Source organism: Arvicola amphibius, chromosome 9 (genome assembly GCF_903992535.2).
Source record: "Arvicola amphibius chromosome 9, mArvAmp1.2, whole genome shotgun sequence".
Classification (NCBI taxonomy): domain Eukaryota; kingdom Metazoa; phylum Chordata; class Mammalia; order Rodentia; family Cricetidae; genus Arvicola; species Arvicola amphibius.
Genome location: NC_052055.2, coordinates 89,876,501 through 89,894,258, shown reverse-complemented (window position 1 = coordinate 89,894,258; position 17,758 = coordinate 89,876,501). Strand labels below are relative to the sequence as shown.

At 43.8% G+C, this 17,758-nt stretch overlaps 1 protein-coding gene across 2 annotated transcripts in view; it reads right to left on the bottom strand.

Annotated features, from left to right (window-relative positions):
- Positions 1–17,758, bottom strand: part of Dst (dystonin) — a 391,633-nt gene that overhangs the window by 77,160 nt on the left and 296,715 nt on the right. For both annotated transcript variants that reach the window (XM_038342010.2, XM_038342008.2), the window contains 9 exons: positions 17,308–17,474; positions 16,062–16,218; positions 15,116–15,242; positions 12,762–12,824; positions 11,948–12,189; positions 10,417–10,546; positions 6,657–6,856; positions 4,659–5,154; positions 1,580–3,051 (listed from right to left, as the gene is read on the bottom strand). In XM_038342010.2, the coding sequence (XP_038197938.1) occupies positions 1,580–3,051; positions 4,659–5,154; positions 6,657–6,856; positions 10,417–10,546; positions 11,948–12,189; positions 12,762–12,824; positions 15,116–15,242; positions 16,062–16,218; positions 17,308–17,474 (3,054 nt within the window). The remainder of the gene's footprint in view (positions 1–1,579; positions 3,052–4,658; positions 5,155–6,656; positions 6,857–10,416; positions 10,547–11,947; positions 12,190–12,761; positions 12,825–15,115; positions 15,243–16,061; positions 16,219–17,307; positions 17,475–17,758) is intronic.

The following is a 17,758-nucleotide window of genomic DNA, read 5'->3' as shown; positions in this document are numbered from 1 at the left end:
GGGTGCACACAAACAAATGACATCTATGTTTGTGTCTCTTTAGTCCCTAGAATCACAGAGTTTTAAACCCTGAATGAACTCTTCACCCAAGGCATGTAATAAACTGTGGATTATTACCTTATACTGTGTGAATATAAGTCACTGTGATTGGTTTAATAAAGAAGCTGACTGGCCAATACCTGAACAGAATAGGGTTAGGCAGGAGAGTCAAACTGAGAATGCTGGGAGAAAGAAGGGTGGGGTCAGAGAGTCACCAGCAGACGCAGAGAGAAACAAGACGGGCATGCCATACTGAGAAAAGGTACCAAGCTTCGTGACAAAGAATAGATAAGAGATTTGGGTTAATTTAAATGTAAGAGTTAGCTAGTAACAAGCCTGAGCTATTGGCCGAGCATTTGTCATTAATATAGGCCTCAGTGTGTTTGGGAGCTGATGGCAGGACAGAAACTTCCACCAACAGTAAACAGCAGGCAGTGGTTATAGATATTTGAAGTTACCTTCCCAGTTCACTCATTTAAGCTCCATACTAAAGACAGGCAAAGGAAATAGTATATCAGATGTAACAATAACAAAAAAAATTGGAAGTCCATTTAATTTCCGTTTTATTTCCCCATGGGAAGCATCTGAACCTGAGCACTGAACAAGAGGTCTCTCGTATGCTCTACATTGGGAGCCCAGCCTGTTTGCTCTTCCTTTATGAGGATAAATGTGTTAATGAGGCAAAATCCCTCTACTAGTCTACGCTAGAAACAGAGCAGGACCCATGACAACTTCAGAAGGTCTGTGGCACACACAGAGCAAATACTCGATAGTCTGTGAGGATACCTGACATCCTGGCTTCCAGGAATGAACCTCTCTTTGTACATGCAATTATTTGCTCCAGCTTCCACTATCATAAGTGGGCCGTAATCCAAAGAGACTGAAACAGCCAGTGTTTTAATATAGTGCTCCATCCATTAAGCATCTTTGAGGCTATCAAGTGGCAGACACGACTTGGTCCTATCAAAAACAATTTTCTTCGAACTGCATCAGACATGAACTGAAGATCTGTTATAAAACTGGGATTTACAACATGAAAAATCACAATGCCTTAAAAAAAAAAACCATAAACTTCTACAAGAAAAGCTTAGAGAAGAAATTAAGATGGATGAGAAGACTCATTTAAACAGAGAAAGAATGGAAAAAGACCACCACTGTAAACTATAATTTATCACTGAAGAAAACGCTGGGAGACAAACATATGAAGTTCAGCTCAAAGCACAGCTCTGGTCACTACAGACGTCAGCCACAAACGGTATCAGAAATGACTCCACTGAGGTCAGGTTGAAGCCTGCCTGGAACACCCTCAAGTTCTCTTTGACTCATGTAGGCCTTTGAACTGCCCTGCAATATCGGACTATTACAGCCATATGTACTCACTCAGACTTCTCTGCCATATGCCCGTCATTTAAGAAGGTTAAAACAACAACAACAACAACAACAACAACAACAACGAGCCCCAGAAAATTGTCTTTCCATACTAATTAGAATCTTCATTTAATAATAAAAACATTTGTAAAAAAAATATAGACTTCCCTACCTTAAACACGTCAAGCTGCTGGTTAATTGTCTCCGTCTCTGTCCCCACGGGCCCTTGCGATTCTTCGTGGTCCTCGGCCTTCTGGAGCAGAGTCGAGAACTCTTCCAGTTTGCGGTAGAACTCTTCAAGCCGCTCCACCGCACCTTCCACCTGCTCTTCTCTGGCTCTTGCCCGGTCGAGCAACTTGTTGCACTGTTTGCTCAAGGCTTCTAAGTCCCTTTTGATTCCAACAAGGTCAGGAGAGGTTTCTTCTGTGGCTAGCATCATCTTGCAGGTTTTATTTGCGTTGTCGTTGCTTGCTATGAGGGCTTCCAGCTTCTTAAGAAAGGCCTGTATAGACGCCTTCTGCTTTTGGAGCGTTTCTGCATCTCTGCCCACGGGAGCCATGCTATCCAGCTCATCATCAAACTCTGTAAACTGAGAAAACATCTCTCGGATGGTGTTCTGGAAGTGTCCAATACCCTGCAGCTTGGTTTCGAGGAAAGAACACTTTTCATCAACTTGCTGGCTCAGGTTTTTATGCTCTTCAGCTAATGTTTCTGCTTGCAACAAAACATCGGAGGTTCCCTTTGGTTCTGCGGCTTCTATCACCAGGTCCTGGGCGAGCCTTTTTGCCAAGTCTACCTGATGCTTCAGGGTCTGGAGAGACTTCTGCTGAGCCTGTAGCATGGTCAGGTGCTTGTTACTGTGTGCCTGTGGTCCTAGGGAGTGATAGACATCCAGCTGTTCTTTTGCCCCTAGGAGCTGCCTTTCGGCTTCTTTGGAGACTTCCTGGAAGTCTTTAAACTTCTGGGCCGTGTTCTCTAGGGAGACTTTCTTACTTTGAAGCTGTTCAGTGACCCTGTCTACCTTCTGGATCAATGCCTTATTTTCATCCGTAACCACCTCTTTATCCACCTCACAGACACTGAGTAGGCTATTGGCTGCGTTGTTCAGTAATTCCACCATTCCGAAGTGGTGGTCCATTTCCTTCTGCAGGGACTTTAGCTCGGCAATGGAATTCTCGGTCTCAGTGGGATCCAAGCAGAACTTCACTCTGTCCAGACTCTGCTGACATCTGTCTACCCACGGCTGCAGAGTTTCCACCTGCTCTCTGTACTTGAGGGCTTTCTCCAGCGCGTCTTTCAGCTTGTCTTCCCTTTCGCTCACCTGCTTTCTGAATCGGTCCCAGTCGGTTTTCATGGTGTTGAGCTGTGACTGTAAGGTTGCCTTCTCCGCCCCCTGTGTTTTTAATAGCAGGCTTTCACCTTCTGCGATGGTTTTCTCGTAAATGTTAGACTGCTCGGTGAAAGTTTTGCTGAAGTCTTTCTGAGCTTTAAGCAACGACTCCAAGAGATCGAATCTGGCTGATATTGGGGGAGAGTTTCTTTGTTCCTCCTTCTTGCTATCCAGCCAAGCCTGAAAATCCTTAGACATTTGCTGAAATTGGTGAGAGCTTGCACAGGCTAACTGAAGGTGCTGAACATGATTCTCTGAAAGGGAACGCACAAATGTATTATTTTACATGAAGATCTTAGCACTATCTCTAAAAAGCCAACAGAAACCTCCAAGTGATGGCTCAGAGTTATCCTAGAGTAAACTTGTAGCACTGACTTGAGGAACTGGAAGTGAACTTGAGCTATTGATAGAGGGGAAAAGGAGAGACAAATGTAGCAGACAGCAGCTGGGGCAAGAAAGCAGCTATTAGGCAAAACCAAAAGCCACGGGAACAGGTAAAAATGACATTCTGGGCGTGTTCCCAGAATGCCTTCTCCATGCCAGCATGACAAGCTGACAATGGCACAGTTCTGGATTGCCTTAATCAATCACTTCTTTCTTAAAATTTTATTTAAAACACCCCTTTCCCCATAAATATATTTGGATTATATTTCCCCTTTCCCTAACTCCGTCCACATCCTCCCCTCATGCCCACACAACTTCAAGTTCTTCTTACTCTCTCTAAAATAATAACAGTAATAATAATCAAAACAAGCAAAACACACAAAAAAGAAATTCAGTAAGACCAAAAATAACCCCCACACATAGGCACACGCAGACACACACATGCACACACACACGCACACGCAGACACACATATCCACGCAGACACACACATGCACATGCAGACACACAGACACACTCACACGCATGCACAGAAATCCATGGAATCTGTTTTTTTGTAGACCAACTACATCTGGGTGTGGGTCCTGCCCTGGAATGCGGTTGATTTACCCAGGGACACTCCACAGTAGAAACTATATCTGTTTCTTGCTTAGTTGAGGACTGTGTGTCTACTTCCCCTCCTCAGTGCTGGAATTTTGTCTGGTTTGAACCTGTGCAGGTCTTGTGTGTGCTGTCAATAACCCTTTTCATATCAAATACAAGCACCCCCCACCCCCCATTTCTCCAACTTTTCTATATTCTCGGGACTTAAATTATTTGCCAGGTGATTCCAGTTCTGAGATGAAGCTCAGGACCCCCGCACACGCAGATCCTGGATACTGTCCCGTGCTGTCTCTGTGGAAAAGAAGCCTGAAATGGCTGCTCTAATCAACATGAACATTGAACCAACTAAAACACAGATCAGACACAGCTAGAGGCGAGGCCTAGAAGTTTGTGGAACAGAACAGACAGTGAAGCATGTCCTTCTCTGGCAGGACCCTTCATGCACGCCGTGGAACGTAGTTTGTCACAGAACCGTTGCTACAGGTGAGTGAGGAAAACAGAAACCCACACATTTCTCTAGAAAAGCTTTCTGTGACAGACTCACACAAAGTAATAACAGATGGAAAAAAGACACAAAGCCCTTCAAACAACTAACTATTCATCTGCTTTTCTGCTGAAATAAGACAATGTAACACAGCAAAGGAGTCTATGTATTTAGAAGGCCAACTTGGACTACCCAGAGTTAAAGCATCAGGTCTGGAATGTGTGCAGAACATCTCTGATCTGTGCAGAACTTGCTCAGAACTCTTTCTGTCCACCTGTGCCCGGAGGAGCAGGGTCCTTTCCCAGTCACCAATTATCACCAAGCACTTGCAACAGCAGCACAGGCTCACAGTTTCTTACAGGAAGTAGGTATATGCAAAGGGAGACCAACCTGTCTTTTGTTCGATATCCTTGAATGATTTTACAACGCTCTCCAGTTGCCTACTCAGTTCTGCTTTCAAGTAGCTTTCTTTGACCAGCGCCGACAGGTCCTCGCAGAGTGCCTGGGCTTCCCTGATGTGTGGGCTTTGCTGTTCAATTTCCTGCTTCAGCTTCTGGGCCGCTTCCAGCTGCTGGTTCACAGCATCAGGCAGTGTGCCCGCCGTGAGGCTGCTGCTGAGCCGGTCATCCAGCTCACTCAGGGTACCCGAAAGGCTTCTCAGGAGGCCCTGATACTGCGTGCTTTTGACGATAGCCTGGTCAATCCAGTCACACCTGTCCCTCAGTTGTCCCGTCAGGTTGTCCCACTTCTGGGTCACAGCTGCCAGTTGTTCGTTCACCATCCCATGTAAAGAAGGGTCTTCCCCAGGCCTGCTCAGGATGCCCCGGCCAGCTGCTGTGAGCTGCTCGTATTGATGTTTCCGAGTGTCGAATTCTTGAAGCAGAATCTAGAATAACCGTAGAAAATAAACAAAGGATTGTATAATTAGCTATAAAAAAACATAAATTTAAGCATCCAAACAGAAAGAAATGGTCCTAACCTCTCTAGTTTGCTTTGAATTTTGTTTTAATGTTTGCCTAATTTTTGAGGACAGTGCAATTATCTGAAACTAAGGAGCCACGGTGCTTCCCAGGTAACACCCTGTATGGAATAAGGGTAAGAAGAACGATATAAACTGTAGCGTGAGCAGATGAACAAATGCTCAGTCACACGTTCCAGAAACACACCAGACGCTGCTACTGGGTTCATTCACATCACCAATATTTCCTAGTATTCTACACTGAAGAAAACGCAAGGGTAACTCTTAACTGCTTATTATGCTCAAGTGTGCTTGCTTATAAAAGGTTGTTTTTTTTTTAAACAGTGGACTTAAAAACATTTACAATCTTTATTATGAAAGCTTTAAAGATAAAATCTTTTTTTTTTTTTTTTTTTAGACAGGGTTTCCCTGTAGTTTCTAGAGCCTGTCCTGGAACTAGCTCTTGTAGACTAGGCTGGCCTCGAACTCAGAGATCCGCCTGCCTCTGCCTCCCGAGTGCTGGGATTAAAGGCGTGTGCCACCACCGCCCGGCCTTAAAGATAAAATCTTATTGTTCAGAATGTAGAGGCTCATCGTGATTGTCATTAGAAATGACCCCCTAAATCCTTCCTTGTGGTGTATCTAATCTTTTATTTTATATTTTATCTATTTTTATATTTATTTATCTATCCTTTTCAGACCGTTAAGATGACAAACAAGTATTTCTCCAGATAGTTCCTGTTTATCTTTCTGTCTTTGTTCTGTTTGTATTATGAACAGAATGAACGAGAACACCCCTGAGACTTGGGGACACTTTTGGCTTAAAGGAGCTCCTCCTCCCTGCTGTGAGGACACTGCTCATACCTGCAAAAACAAAATGGAACCTTGTGCTCTTCTGTCTGACTTAAATGTCAGATTTTCTCTCTCTTTTGGGCTTATCTGTGAATGACTAAGACTCTGAGGTTGACTATGGGTTCTGAGATCCCCTCTGTCCCCTCAGTCTTGGTCCTTGTCCCCGCTCTGCTCTGTCTTCTGAGTAGGACCTTACTGCATGGGTTTTACAAGTTTCCATCGAAATGAATGAAGCCTGAACAGAGAATTTGTGAACAGTAAGAAGGGAACACCGGCATCACCATGACTTAGGTAATCATGCTCACCCTTCAAGGTCTCCTGAGGGTTAGCGGGCCTGCAACAACTACAGCAAGACCAAACAGTGGGCAGAGGATCTGCCCCCCACCCCCACCCCCCCGTGCTGGCTCAGGGAAAATACCGTGGCTCTCTCCCAGCTGTAGTTCCCTAAAGGTCTTGCTTTAGATAACACGTCCCACAGCAGGAAGATACACACTGGCCACACTAATGTATTTACACAGAGCACATTTGTCTTGCTAAGTCAAGGGGCTGCATCCAGCTGGTTCTCAGATAGCACTCACCTGCACCTGCTGCCTCTGTGTGTTCAACATATTCGGGTCAATGGATAAGGGTCCAAGAACACTGACCATCAGTTCTTTCTCCAAAAGCCACTGCTTTAGCTGGGCCTCTGTGGTCTGGAACTGGGTTAGATTATTGGAGGATTCTTCCAGCTTCTGTTGCCTATCAACTGTTATCTGGTTGAGCTCTTGCCACTTAGTATCTGGAAGAAAAAGGATGAGACTGGCATGGTGTTTTTGTACGTTTAATATCCCCCCTGGAAAACTGTAATCATGTGATTCAAAATGATATCATTCCTTTTCTGCCCCCTTTGCTGTTGGGATTTAGACTCAGGGCCTTAAGATTAGGCAAGTACATCACCAGTAAGTGGCCATCTATCCTCGTTCACGCCTTATAACTCTCTTTCCTGTTAGCTGGAACTTAAAAGAAGTAATTATGTGAAACAGCACGGGCATTACCTATTAGAACACGAGCCAGCCATTCTAAGAAGCTGGCCACGAGAAGATGAAGTCTGGAGAAATCAGCCATAACCACCTGTAGTTTGTGCCTTGAGACTAAGGACTGACAGCCCCTGCTCAGAGCATACAGACCTTAATAGGGTTGGGCTGGAGGAGATGTAGGACTGCAAGCCATGGAGCCCCAAACCATAGACATCAAAACACCTCCTTTCTACGGGGACTTTTTCTCTGAAGGCTTGCTTCTCTGTCATGCTGTCCACAGCAGTTCTAGGAATTCCTATGATGGTCCTCATCTCGTGATCTTGTCATCTATTCCCATCTATTATGACATACAGTCCCCCAAATCTCCCTCTCTCCTTAAGGCCTGACCGTGGCCTCCATGATCCTGAGGCTCTTCTTCCTAATGCTGCTCATTCTAAATGATAACAGGTCTCAGCTTCCTTCCCCCCACACCAACCATGCCTGCTGTTTCATTCTTTGTTATAACGTTATGGGTTTAGTAATTGTGTATTAACCCCAGTATAAGTAAAACAAACCTGAACCTATTTTAGAAGGCAAAAATATTAACATTGTCCAAAACAATCAGGTTCCTATGATCTCTTATTCCTTCTAAAAGTCCTATACAGTTGAGGGGGAGGGGAGGGAGGGAGGGTGGGTGTGACTGGGTACTGAACCTAGGGCTGTGTGAATACTAGGCAAGTTCTCTATTGCTGAGTCACACCACAACCCTGAATCTTTTTTTTTAAGTTTCTCAAATATTTCTAGGTAAATGGCTTCCAGACTTGAATATTTACCCTCAAGCTCTCTATTAGACTCACTCAGTACCAACCAAGAGCTGCACGAGATCTCAGAGTCCCGTGAAAGGGCACTGAAAGGGCATTCTACCTCATGACCGCGGCGTGACAGCGACTTCTAAGAAGTCCACAGTGGGGAGCCGGACAATGCAGTGGCAAAGGACAATCACACAGACAAACCCTCGGCATGATTTTGTGCCGTGCTGCATTCACAGCCATCACGGGAACAGTTAGTGATGTCCCTCTAAAAACTGACCTTTGCCCCTGCTTTCATATTTCTTTTTCTTTTTCTTTTTTTTTTGGTTTTTCGAGACAGGGTTTCCCTGTAGTTTCTAGAGCCTGTCTTGGAACTAGCTCTTGTAGACCAGGCTGGCCTCGAACTCAGAGATCCGCCTGCCTCTGCCTCCCGAGTGCTGGGATTAAAGGCATGCGCCACCACCGCCCGGCTCTGCTTTCATATTTCCTTAAAGGCCACCCTCTCTTCCTTTTCACTGAGATGCAGTAGTTCGTAGTGATTTTTAAAGACATCTTATTTTAATTACCTGTCTGTCTGTTTGTGCGTGCATGCAGCGGGGGTGATTTTTGTAGGTGTAGGTGCCTTCAGAGGCCAGAAGTGCTGGATCCCCTGGAGCTGGAGTTAAGGTGGTTGGAGCTGCCTGGTGTGGGTGCTAAGCCCTGAACTCAGGTCCTCCGCAAGAGCAGTCTGTACTCTTAACCACTAACGCTCCACAGTGACTTTCGACGGCCTTCTGACGGCTCTGCTATGCCTCGTGGAGATGCTCAGGGCTGTGCTCTACCATAGTCTACATCATCCGTTTTCTAGACCACAGTGCTTCCTGAACTGGGCTGCTACAGAACCACCGGCTGGGACTGTTAACACACGGGGTCTGGAGTGGGGGTTCCGCGAGTTCAGTGTCTCCCTAGTTCCCAGGTGGTGCAGAGGTGGACGTGGATACAAGGAGCACACTCTGAAACTACAGACATAGCTTAGTAGTCTTGTAACTCACACCCGGCTATTTCTCAGCGGTAAGCCATTTAATTCTAAAATAATTTCCCTCAAAAACCATTTTCAAACATATCACTTCCCTCCTCAAGTCCTTTGATCAATAACGTCTCATCATTTAGATGATAAAATCGGGAGACACCTGCCTGAGACGCAGGGCCTGTCACAGCCTGACCCTGGAACACTCATCCTGGGTCTGTATTGAGAGGATCCCTCTAATCTGGCCCTCACAATCTTAATGTTCACATAAGCCAGACCTGGGCACCTCCCTGCATCATCTCCCATTTCTGTCCGTCATTTCCATCCCACAGGACTGTGCCCGCAGCCAGGAAGCCTTCTTGCTCTCCTGGTTTCCACAGAGCGCAACCTCTTGAGGTGCGGATTTGCTGTCAGAGCACCGAGGCTTGCCTTAAGCCCACTTTATTGCTTTTCAAATTGTGTTTGTGTGGGTACACGTGTGCATACGTGTGTGGAAGCTGAAGGATAACCCGCGCTGCTGTCCCTGGAGCCACGCGCCTTTGTTTTTGCGTGTTTTTCTATGAGACAGGGTCTCTCATTGGCCTGCTACTTGCCTAGCAGACAAGGCTGCCCAGGTAGCCCCACAGAGCTATGTGTAGAAACTCCTTGGCACAGGGATTACAATCTTGTATTGTGTCCAGTGCTTTCACATGGGTTCTGGGGACTGAACCATCCCTGTGCTCATGTAAGTACTTTGTTGACTGAGCCATTTCCACTGGTCCCAAGAGATTTTTTTTTATTATTGGTCACTTGGCACAATATACTAAAGGGCAAACTTTAATAGAACACAATAGGTGGTTTTTATTTAATAGCATCCTTCTGTATGGCAAGTTCTAATCTAATATAATCTGACTAGAGAGACTGTGAACAAAAGCAGACAGGAGGGGCTGGAGAGATGGCTCAGAGGTTAAGAGCATTGCCTGCTCTCCCAAAGGTCCAGAATTTGATTCCCAGCAACTACATGGTGGCTCACAACCATCTGTAATGAGATCTGGTGCCCTCTTCTGGCCTGCAGTCAAACACACAGACAGAATATTGTATACATAAATAAATAAATATTTTTTAAAAAGGCAATTGTTAAAAAAAAAAAAAAAGCAGACAGGATGCAGAAGTATCCAAACCATCAGGAAGCTGGAAGAGTCTCAGAAGCCTCCTCGCCGAGGAGAGGGGAGCCTGCCTTTTCCAGGTGAGTAAATGGAAGGAAACATACTAAGGCATAACACCTATGAGCACAAAGCTAATAAAAAGCAAATGAACACCAATGAAGATGTTACTCAGTGCATAGCATCTTATCATCAGCCAAGCCACCTTTTCCATAAAAACAGCTGAATGCCAATTCTCAGAACAATGGACTTGAAAGTCATGATTTTAATTACTCAAAAAACAGATTCTGAAACATTTAAAGATAATCCAAAAGCAACCAAGACTACTGGATGTTTTCTGAAAAGCATTCTGATGCCTGTGAGCTGTGGCACAAGGCTCCACTTACCCATCTCCGTCAGCGTCTGTCTCCAGGAGGGGGCCTCGGGAGCCTCTGGGCTCTCCTTCAGTAGCTCAGTCAGTTTGTCTTTCAGCTCTTGCACTTTGTTTACGTTCTGCTTCAGTTCCGCCTCAAAGGACTAACAAGAAAAAAAAGCAATAAACTACACAGAAGTTTGCCATCAACAGACAAAAAGCACAATTATGCTGCATTTCTTATCGTCTGGTATGACCCAAAGAGGAAAAACCCCTACGCTAAATGCTGGAGTACGTTAAATCCTGGATTATGGGACTGCTAATTCTTACTATTCCTTTGCCCATCTTCAGCTGTGAAACACAGAGATCCCACAGAGGAACACCCTAACTATGGAGGAATGACAGACTGACACGGGAGAGAATTTCCTGATTTCAAACTACTAAGGAGACATGCAGCTGCTCTCAGTGAGACTGTGACTAACAGGCCTTGGGAAAGGCCTCTGGGACTTTGGACTCAACTTGGGAACAAACACACGGTAGAAGTTAAATGCAGGTTTCTAATATGTATACATTTTTGCCATCACAGAGCCACCATGGAAAACTACTTTCTCAATTTTGACAGATACAGAAATATTGTCCATTAAAGAAGAGGATGGTATTAGCTACCCCATTTTATAGTAGACAAAACAGGCCCTTAATATATTTACCCCCTGACTAAATCTTTCCTAAGAGTTAACTAGTTAACCCAGATTTAAGTGGATGTAACGATGGCCAAGTTACATATACCCAACAGTTTGGTTCTTTTTACAATGTCAGAGGGCAGGGAAAAAATGACTACCAACTCCCCCAATCTACAGAAAGGCAGACTTTAAAACTCTGAAGTTATTTGTTGATGGATCTAAGTAGAAAACAGAACAGAGCACAGGACCACCCTGGCTGCTTCTGAATTTCCGTCCATTCTCTCTGATGTCTTCCTTCTGTGCACCAGTGTAAGCATTACAGCTCCAAAGGGAAAGGTATCCTGGTAGTTGGAAGCCAAGGAATACCTGCAAGTGTCATACTCCAGGGAAGCCGACCAGAGTGTAACATTTCTCTGGAGCACACCAGAGCAGAGCTGTGACAACCTGGCTGGGGAACCCTCCCCCGCTGGAGCAGAGCTGTTACACTTGCATTAGGGAACCCTTTCCTGGATTGTAACTTCGCTGGGGAAATGGTCCCCCACCTGAATAGAGCTGTAACACTTTGGTTGGGATACGTTTCCCTTTGGAGCTACTGTAGGTAATCTTCCCTTAGGAGTTGTAGGTATTTTTGGCTTTCTTAAGATTCTTTTAGAATTTCACAGGACTTCTTAGGGCTGGAATTTTACAAGGTGGAGGTTTTCAGGGTGGAGACTGGTTGGATTTCAATTCCTGAGCTTGGGTCAAGCTCAGAGATTGGTTGGTTTTTGTGCCCTGGGATTGGTTGGTTTTCAATTCCTGATTTGCTGAAGGGCAAGGTGTTTCTTTGGCTCTGATATCAGAGCCAGAGATCTCTTTCACCGGCCCTTTTTACTAAGCCCAGTCTACCTTATTCTGCTCGACTTGCGTCTTCACAGATTCAGCGTCTGTGGGCGTTGGCGTCTGGTGCCATTTGCTTGCAGTTTTGTTCATTTTCTGCAACCACTGCATCATTGCACTCGATTCTTCCTGAGCCTTTTGCAACTTGGAAAGCTTAGAATTTAGTTCAGTTATCTTATCCTTGAGTAAGAGGCCAAGGTCTTCATAACTGTGGCTTATGTCAGTCATGTCCTTTTTAATAGATGTTAGCCCTATGAGTTGGAAAAAAAAATATACCAATGCATGCTAAGGGTTTTGGAGAAAAGTCATAGAATTAACTTTATAGTACTTCTTTCTACTTTGTCACTATTAAGCTACAATAGACCCCAAACATTTTAGGATTGAAAGATCAGGCAACACTGCTGTTTAGTGAAAACTGACTCAGGAACACTGAATAATAGTAAAATGTCAGAGGTAGTGTAACAGAGTTTTAAGCTTACATTCTATTTCTTGGGTACTAAACAATAAATCAGATCAAATGCTAACCAAGTAGAAATGTATCCTTTTTTGTTTTTTATTTTTTGTTTTTTTGAGACAAGGTTTCTCTGTAGCTTTGGTGCCTCTCCTGTAGAAATGTATCTTAACAAGAAGAAAATAAAACCAAGTACTAAAGCGAAACATTCATCACAGTTGGACAGGGTTTACAAAATATTCTATCAATATAACCATGGAGACTGCGACCATTCTAATTCAAGTTTAAGATTTCAACATAGCTATGGCTCTCTCAAAGGATTTTCTCAGAAACAGCAAGCTCCATTATGAACCAGATAAGGCTCCTATTCACCTTTACTTGTCAAGAAATCCTGAGTATTTGTGTCTGTTCCTTCACCATTTAGTATTACTCCACCTGCAAAAACAAAAACAACTTTAGATTGTTGTAGTATTTCTACTCACCAACTATAGACAGCATTAAGCAAACCGTCATCGAGAGGCCATTTAAGAACGCCATTGTTGATTCTTAGAGCAGTGAGGCTGTGTCTTACTTTCTACTGTTAATAAATTAACCAAAAGTTAATTCTTAAATATTGTAGCTAAGTTGTTTTGTGCTAAAGTCATTTTAATGATAAGGCTACTGAAGTTTAGAAGGTTCCCAGAATACATATATTAAATAAAGCAAAGTAACCGAGAAGAGAAAACCTGCTTTACCTAATGAAAATAAAGATGAAACGAAAGCCTTTGGTAAGTCCACATATGCTGAAGAAGAGAGAATACAGGGGTGGTAGTGCCTGGGCATGGAGTAGGACTCCTGAATTTAAATGCCAACTCTACTAATTATTAGCTGTGTGCCCAGAAGAACTAATAAGTAAAGCTGATGCGTACCACGGTGCCTAACCTGTAAGAGCAGTATGGGGACCACAGACAGTTAACTCGTTGCCTATCAAACAGAAACTCCTTAGTGAGTAGTAATAGCTATTTGTCTTTTATTATCATAACCATCTGGTGTTGGCATGTTTCCATAACCACATTGTTAATAAAATCCAACTTTCTCATGCTAGAACCCACTAGCTATCTATCAAAGCAGAGATACGCTCAAACAAGCACAACCAACAGAAACATTTAAACATCTGAATCTTGCATTGTTACACACACACACACACACACACACACACACACACACTCACTCACATGTAAGGCATTTTACATGAAAGGAAAAGCATCCCAGAATCTAATTCTTAAAGGCCAAACAAAGAAAACACAGCAGAGAATAGATTTTATTACAAATAAGGAGGCAGGAGAAACTAAGATAAATTAAAGACAACAGGATTCCTTTTCTTAAGAAAAATCAACTTGGCATCTCAGGAAATCTGATTAGGGGCGAAGGGAGAGATCACTGCAGCATATATAATATGGGCATCCCTTTCAAAGGGATTAATAGAGTGGAATAAACGACTGGTTGAGAAAAGTGCAGCTGGAACATGGGTGTCACTCACAATAGGGACAGCTGGAGGCCTGGTCAGACTAGATAAACCAGAGGGCACTCAGAGACACACAATAGAGATATGGGGATCAGCCTTATGTCTATTCAACTCAAAAGAAAACAAAAACTAACAAACAAAAACACACCTCAATAAAGTATGCCTTATCTAAGCACTACATTCATATTAAACTAGTTTGGGAATTGACATTTGTATGCATTTGACTCAGAAAAGTGGGATCAGTGGGACTCAGGCTGAGATGTGCGCGTGCTGACCCACAGGCTGCAGAGTCAACTGCTCTGGGAACAATGCACAGACAAGCAGACAAAAAGAGAGCGAGAGAGGAGAGACAGAGATAGATAGATAGATAGATAGATAGATAGATAGATAGATAGAGTAGACAGAGAGAGAGAGAGAGAGAGAGAGAGAGAGAGAGAGAGAGAGAGATAGAGAAGGAAACCAAATTAATTTCTTTACTACCTAGTATAATGAGACCAGAAATAGCACAAAGAGAACTTCAACAGCTCCATATTATTACAGTAAAAAGCAAGCCGACTGGAACCTGACCAGTCCCCTTCCTCAGTATCACCTTCTTATCCTTACATGCCAATGTGGTTATAGTTTACATGTAGTAGTTAATAAATATCAAACATGGGAGGGATTTTAAAACTAATTTAAAATTAGTACAGATATTTTTCTATGACAGATGTGTGTGTGTGTGTGTGTGTGTGTGTGTGTAAACGTTCCTACATCTGTGGGTGCACATGTGCAGGCGTGTATGCTGTGTGTGCTCCTAAACGTGGAGGCCCACCACAGACGTTGAATATCTTCCACGATCACTTCCCACTTTATTTTCTGAGGTGGGGTCACTTGCCAACTCCAGAAGTCAAGGATTCAGTGAGTCTAGCTGGTCAGTCTGCTCTGAGGATTACCTGTCTGTGCCTCCTGAAGGCTGTAATTACAGGCAGGCCACCATGCCCATGCAGGTGTAAAACATATGTGTGAATACTACTGATTTGAACTCCCATCCTCATGCTTCCACACAGATTATGCACTGAGCCATCCCCATCTCTCCATGACAGATTTCAATGTGCTTTTAAAAGCCATTTGTCTTACGTCTTTTACTTTCTGAGGTGACTTTTTATTTAATTAATTAAAAATACACAAAATTAACACTAGAGCTCCAATTCTTACAGACTGGCCCCGGAAACAAAGCGCATACCTGATCTGACTGCTGCGATGGCCTTGGCAGGGGTGGTCAACGCACTTATCAGGTTACATAGTGAGACCCCACTGTTGTTTGCCGTGTGAATTTCTGGGGCTTTCAAACGCCACTTTTCTTGTAATTTCTTTAAACACAAAAACACATTATCTTTCAGTCTTCTGCGTATCTTCAAAGCTGTACATTGTCACTGAACTTCTCGGGCAGATTTCAAAGCAGCAATGACTGTGGGCCCGGGTGACTGTTAACGCTGTTGGCAGAGGAGAACGGGGCAAGGCCCATTCTGTGTTCTGCCCCCAGCCACAGTGGAAGCCAGGCTGTGCCCTGGTGCTACGGGAATGTTCCAGAGTAACTGTCAACTGTAAGTCTGCAGGGCTATACCAGGTGCAGCCGCATCATGAGATATGTAAGAGGACAATAAAAATAAACAGGGGCAGACAGAATTCCAACTCACGCTGCGTTTCACTGCCACCGTTTCAGTGACGTTGTAAAGATACATGACTTCACTCCAAGAAAGCCTGACACAATCATTCATGACTTTCATGACTTGAGTCAGGCAACAAATTACGTATATACTATTTATGCAAAGATTTCAATCAAATGACTAACCTGTCTTCCACCACAGCTTACCAAGCACATGCAGACAGGGGTCTCTCTCTGACTACATAGAGGGAGGGCATAATAAGAGAATGGGAACTAAGCTGAAATTTGATGAAGAAGGAAACTTCAATATTGGGAGACTAATGACTCACGGACACTTCTTCTTCATAAATCAAATTAACAAAGGGATTATGTCCTTCCTTGAAAAGTTCAGCTAATCCCATTACTAGCTCCCACAGATCCTATAGGCAATTAGGAGACCAGCTTGCATGACTTTAGACTGAAGGACCCACACTTCATTGCTAACACAGGCAAGCAGAGGTTAGTATCAGGTCCAATGAGCCACCTTAGTTTCTTCCAGCGATTTTCCTAAGTCCTCTGCTCCCAAAGAAGGCTTCACAACGGGAACCTGCTTTGCTGTTTCTTTTATCCAGGACTTCAGTGACTGAGCAAGACCTCGGAAAGCACTCAGCTGCTCCTGGCAAGAGCCAATAGCGTCTTTTCTAATGAACAAAGGCAAACCAGAAGTTAGGCTGCGGAACCAGATGCTCCAATGGTCATTATCCCTAAATCGGGCTCAGCTTTAACAAGCACTTTTGAAAGGCACAGAACAACTCAGGCTGATGTTTGCTTATGTGGTCAATGAAATCAGCTGAGTAACTACTTGTGATTCCTTAAGCAAAGCTATAGACAAAGAGAGGAAACAGTCAAAAAATCTGTAACCCGTCTGTAACAATACTCTGTAACACTATATAAACTCTATCAGCTTCGATTGATTCATCTTATATAATGCTTAATGCCAGTCAGCAAAGATCCAGGAAAAAAAAAACCCATGTATCTTCTGCTGACCTGAGGAGAACACAGGTCACATTAGTTAGTGGATGACTTAACCCAGCACTCATTAAGGAAGTAAGCTGTTATATTAAAAGGGCTATTAAGAACAAGCTGAAATTATGTGTAGCTTCTGAACTGAGTCCCCAAAGCAAGAACTACTGCTTTTCAAGGTTATTTCTGTCTCTGCAAACAGAAAGGCAATACTTGCCAAAGAAATCATAGACCCCGGTGAGCCGGATCATTCCAGTCACACCCCACCAGCACCGTCATGCTTATGCAGTGTCCCCCACTTTACACAAGCCATGTTCTGTTTCCCACCTCAATAATTTAGCGAATAGTAACTTGTGTTTTTGTTGTTGTGTTTTGCTTCTTAAGACAGGGTCTCCCTTCAGTCCACATTAGGGCTTCAAATTCTTGGTAATCCTGCTCCGGCCTCCTGAGTATATATTTTTTTTTCTTTTTTCTTTTGGTTTACGAGACAGGGTTTCCCTGTAGCTTTGGAGCCTGTCCTGGAACTAGCTCTTGTAGACCAGGCTGGCCTCGAACTCACAGAGATCCGCCTGCCTCCCGAGTACTGGGATTAAAGGCGTGCGCCACCACCGCCCAGCCCTCCTGAGTATATTCAATGCATGAATACAGCAAGAGTCCAGGCCCTACATTTTGGAAATCACCTCAGTCATATACTCCAATAAATAAAAGCAATGTAGCTACTGAGCACCACCAGATGGAATAAAACATATTTTGAATGAGGTGCTTACTTTTCTTGGATGGTATCCTCCAGTTCTTTGAATTTCTTTGACAAATTATTTGTTTTTTCAAACACCAGAGCTTTGTCCCCTGGCAAGCCATGGCTGGATATCTCTTTCAGGAGGCTGTGCAAAGCTTCGAGATCTTTCTTGTGTTCTAAGAATTTCGTAGTGGATTCCTGCAAAGGATTGACATCCGTCAGTATAAATGCTGTGGGACCTTAGAATCACATTTCTCCAGAGGTGTGTACAGGAGCAGAGTACCTCTGGCTGGGGTTTCATGGAGCACACCTAGTGCTCAGTACTCCACAGACTGTGAATGTGCAGCTAGGATACAGGGGACACGTGAACATGCACTGCCATTTTGTTTCTCTGTGATTTTGGCATGCACAGTGATGTTTGTAACAGCTATGGCATGTGTGGTAAATGGTTAATTCTATACAATAGACAAATGATTCAAGGA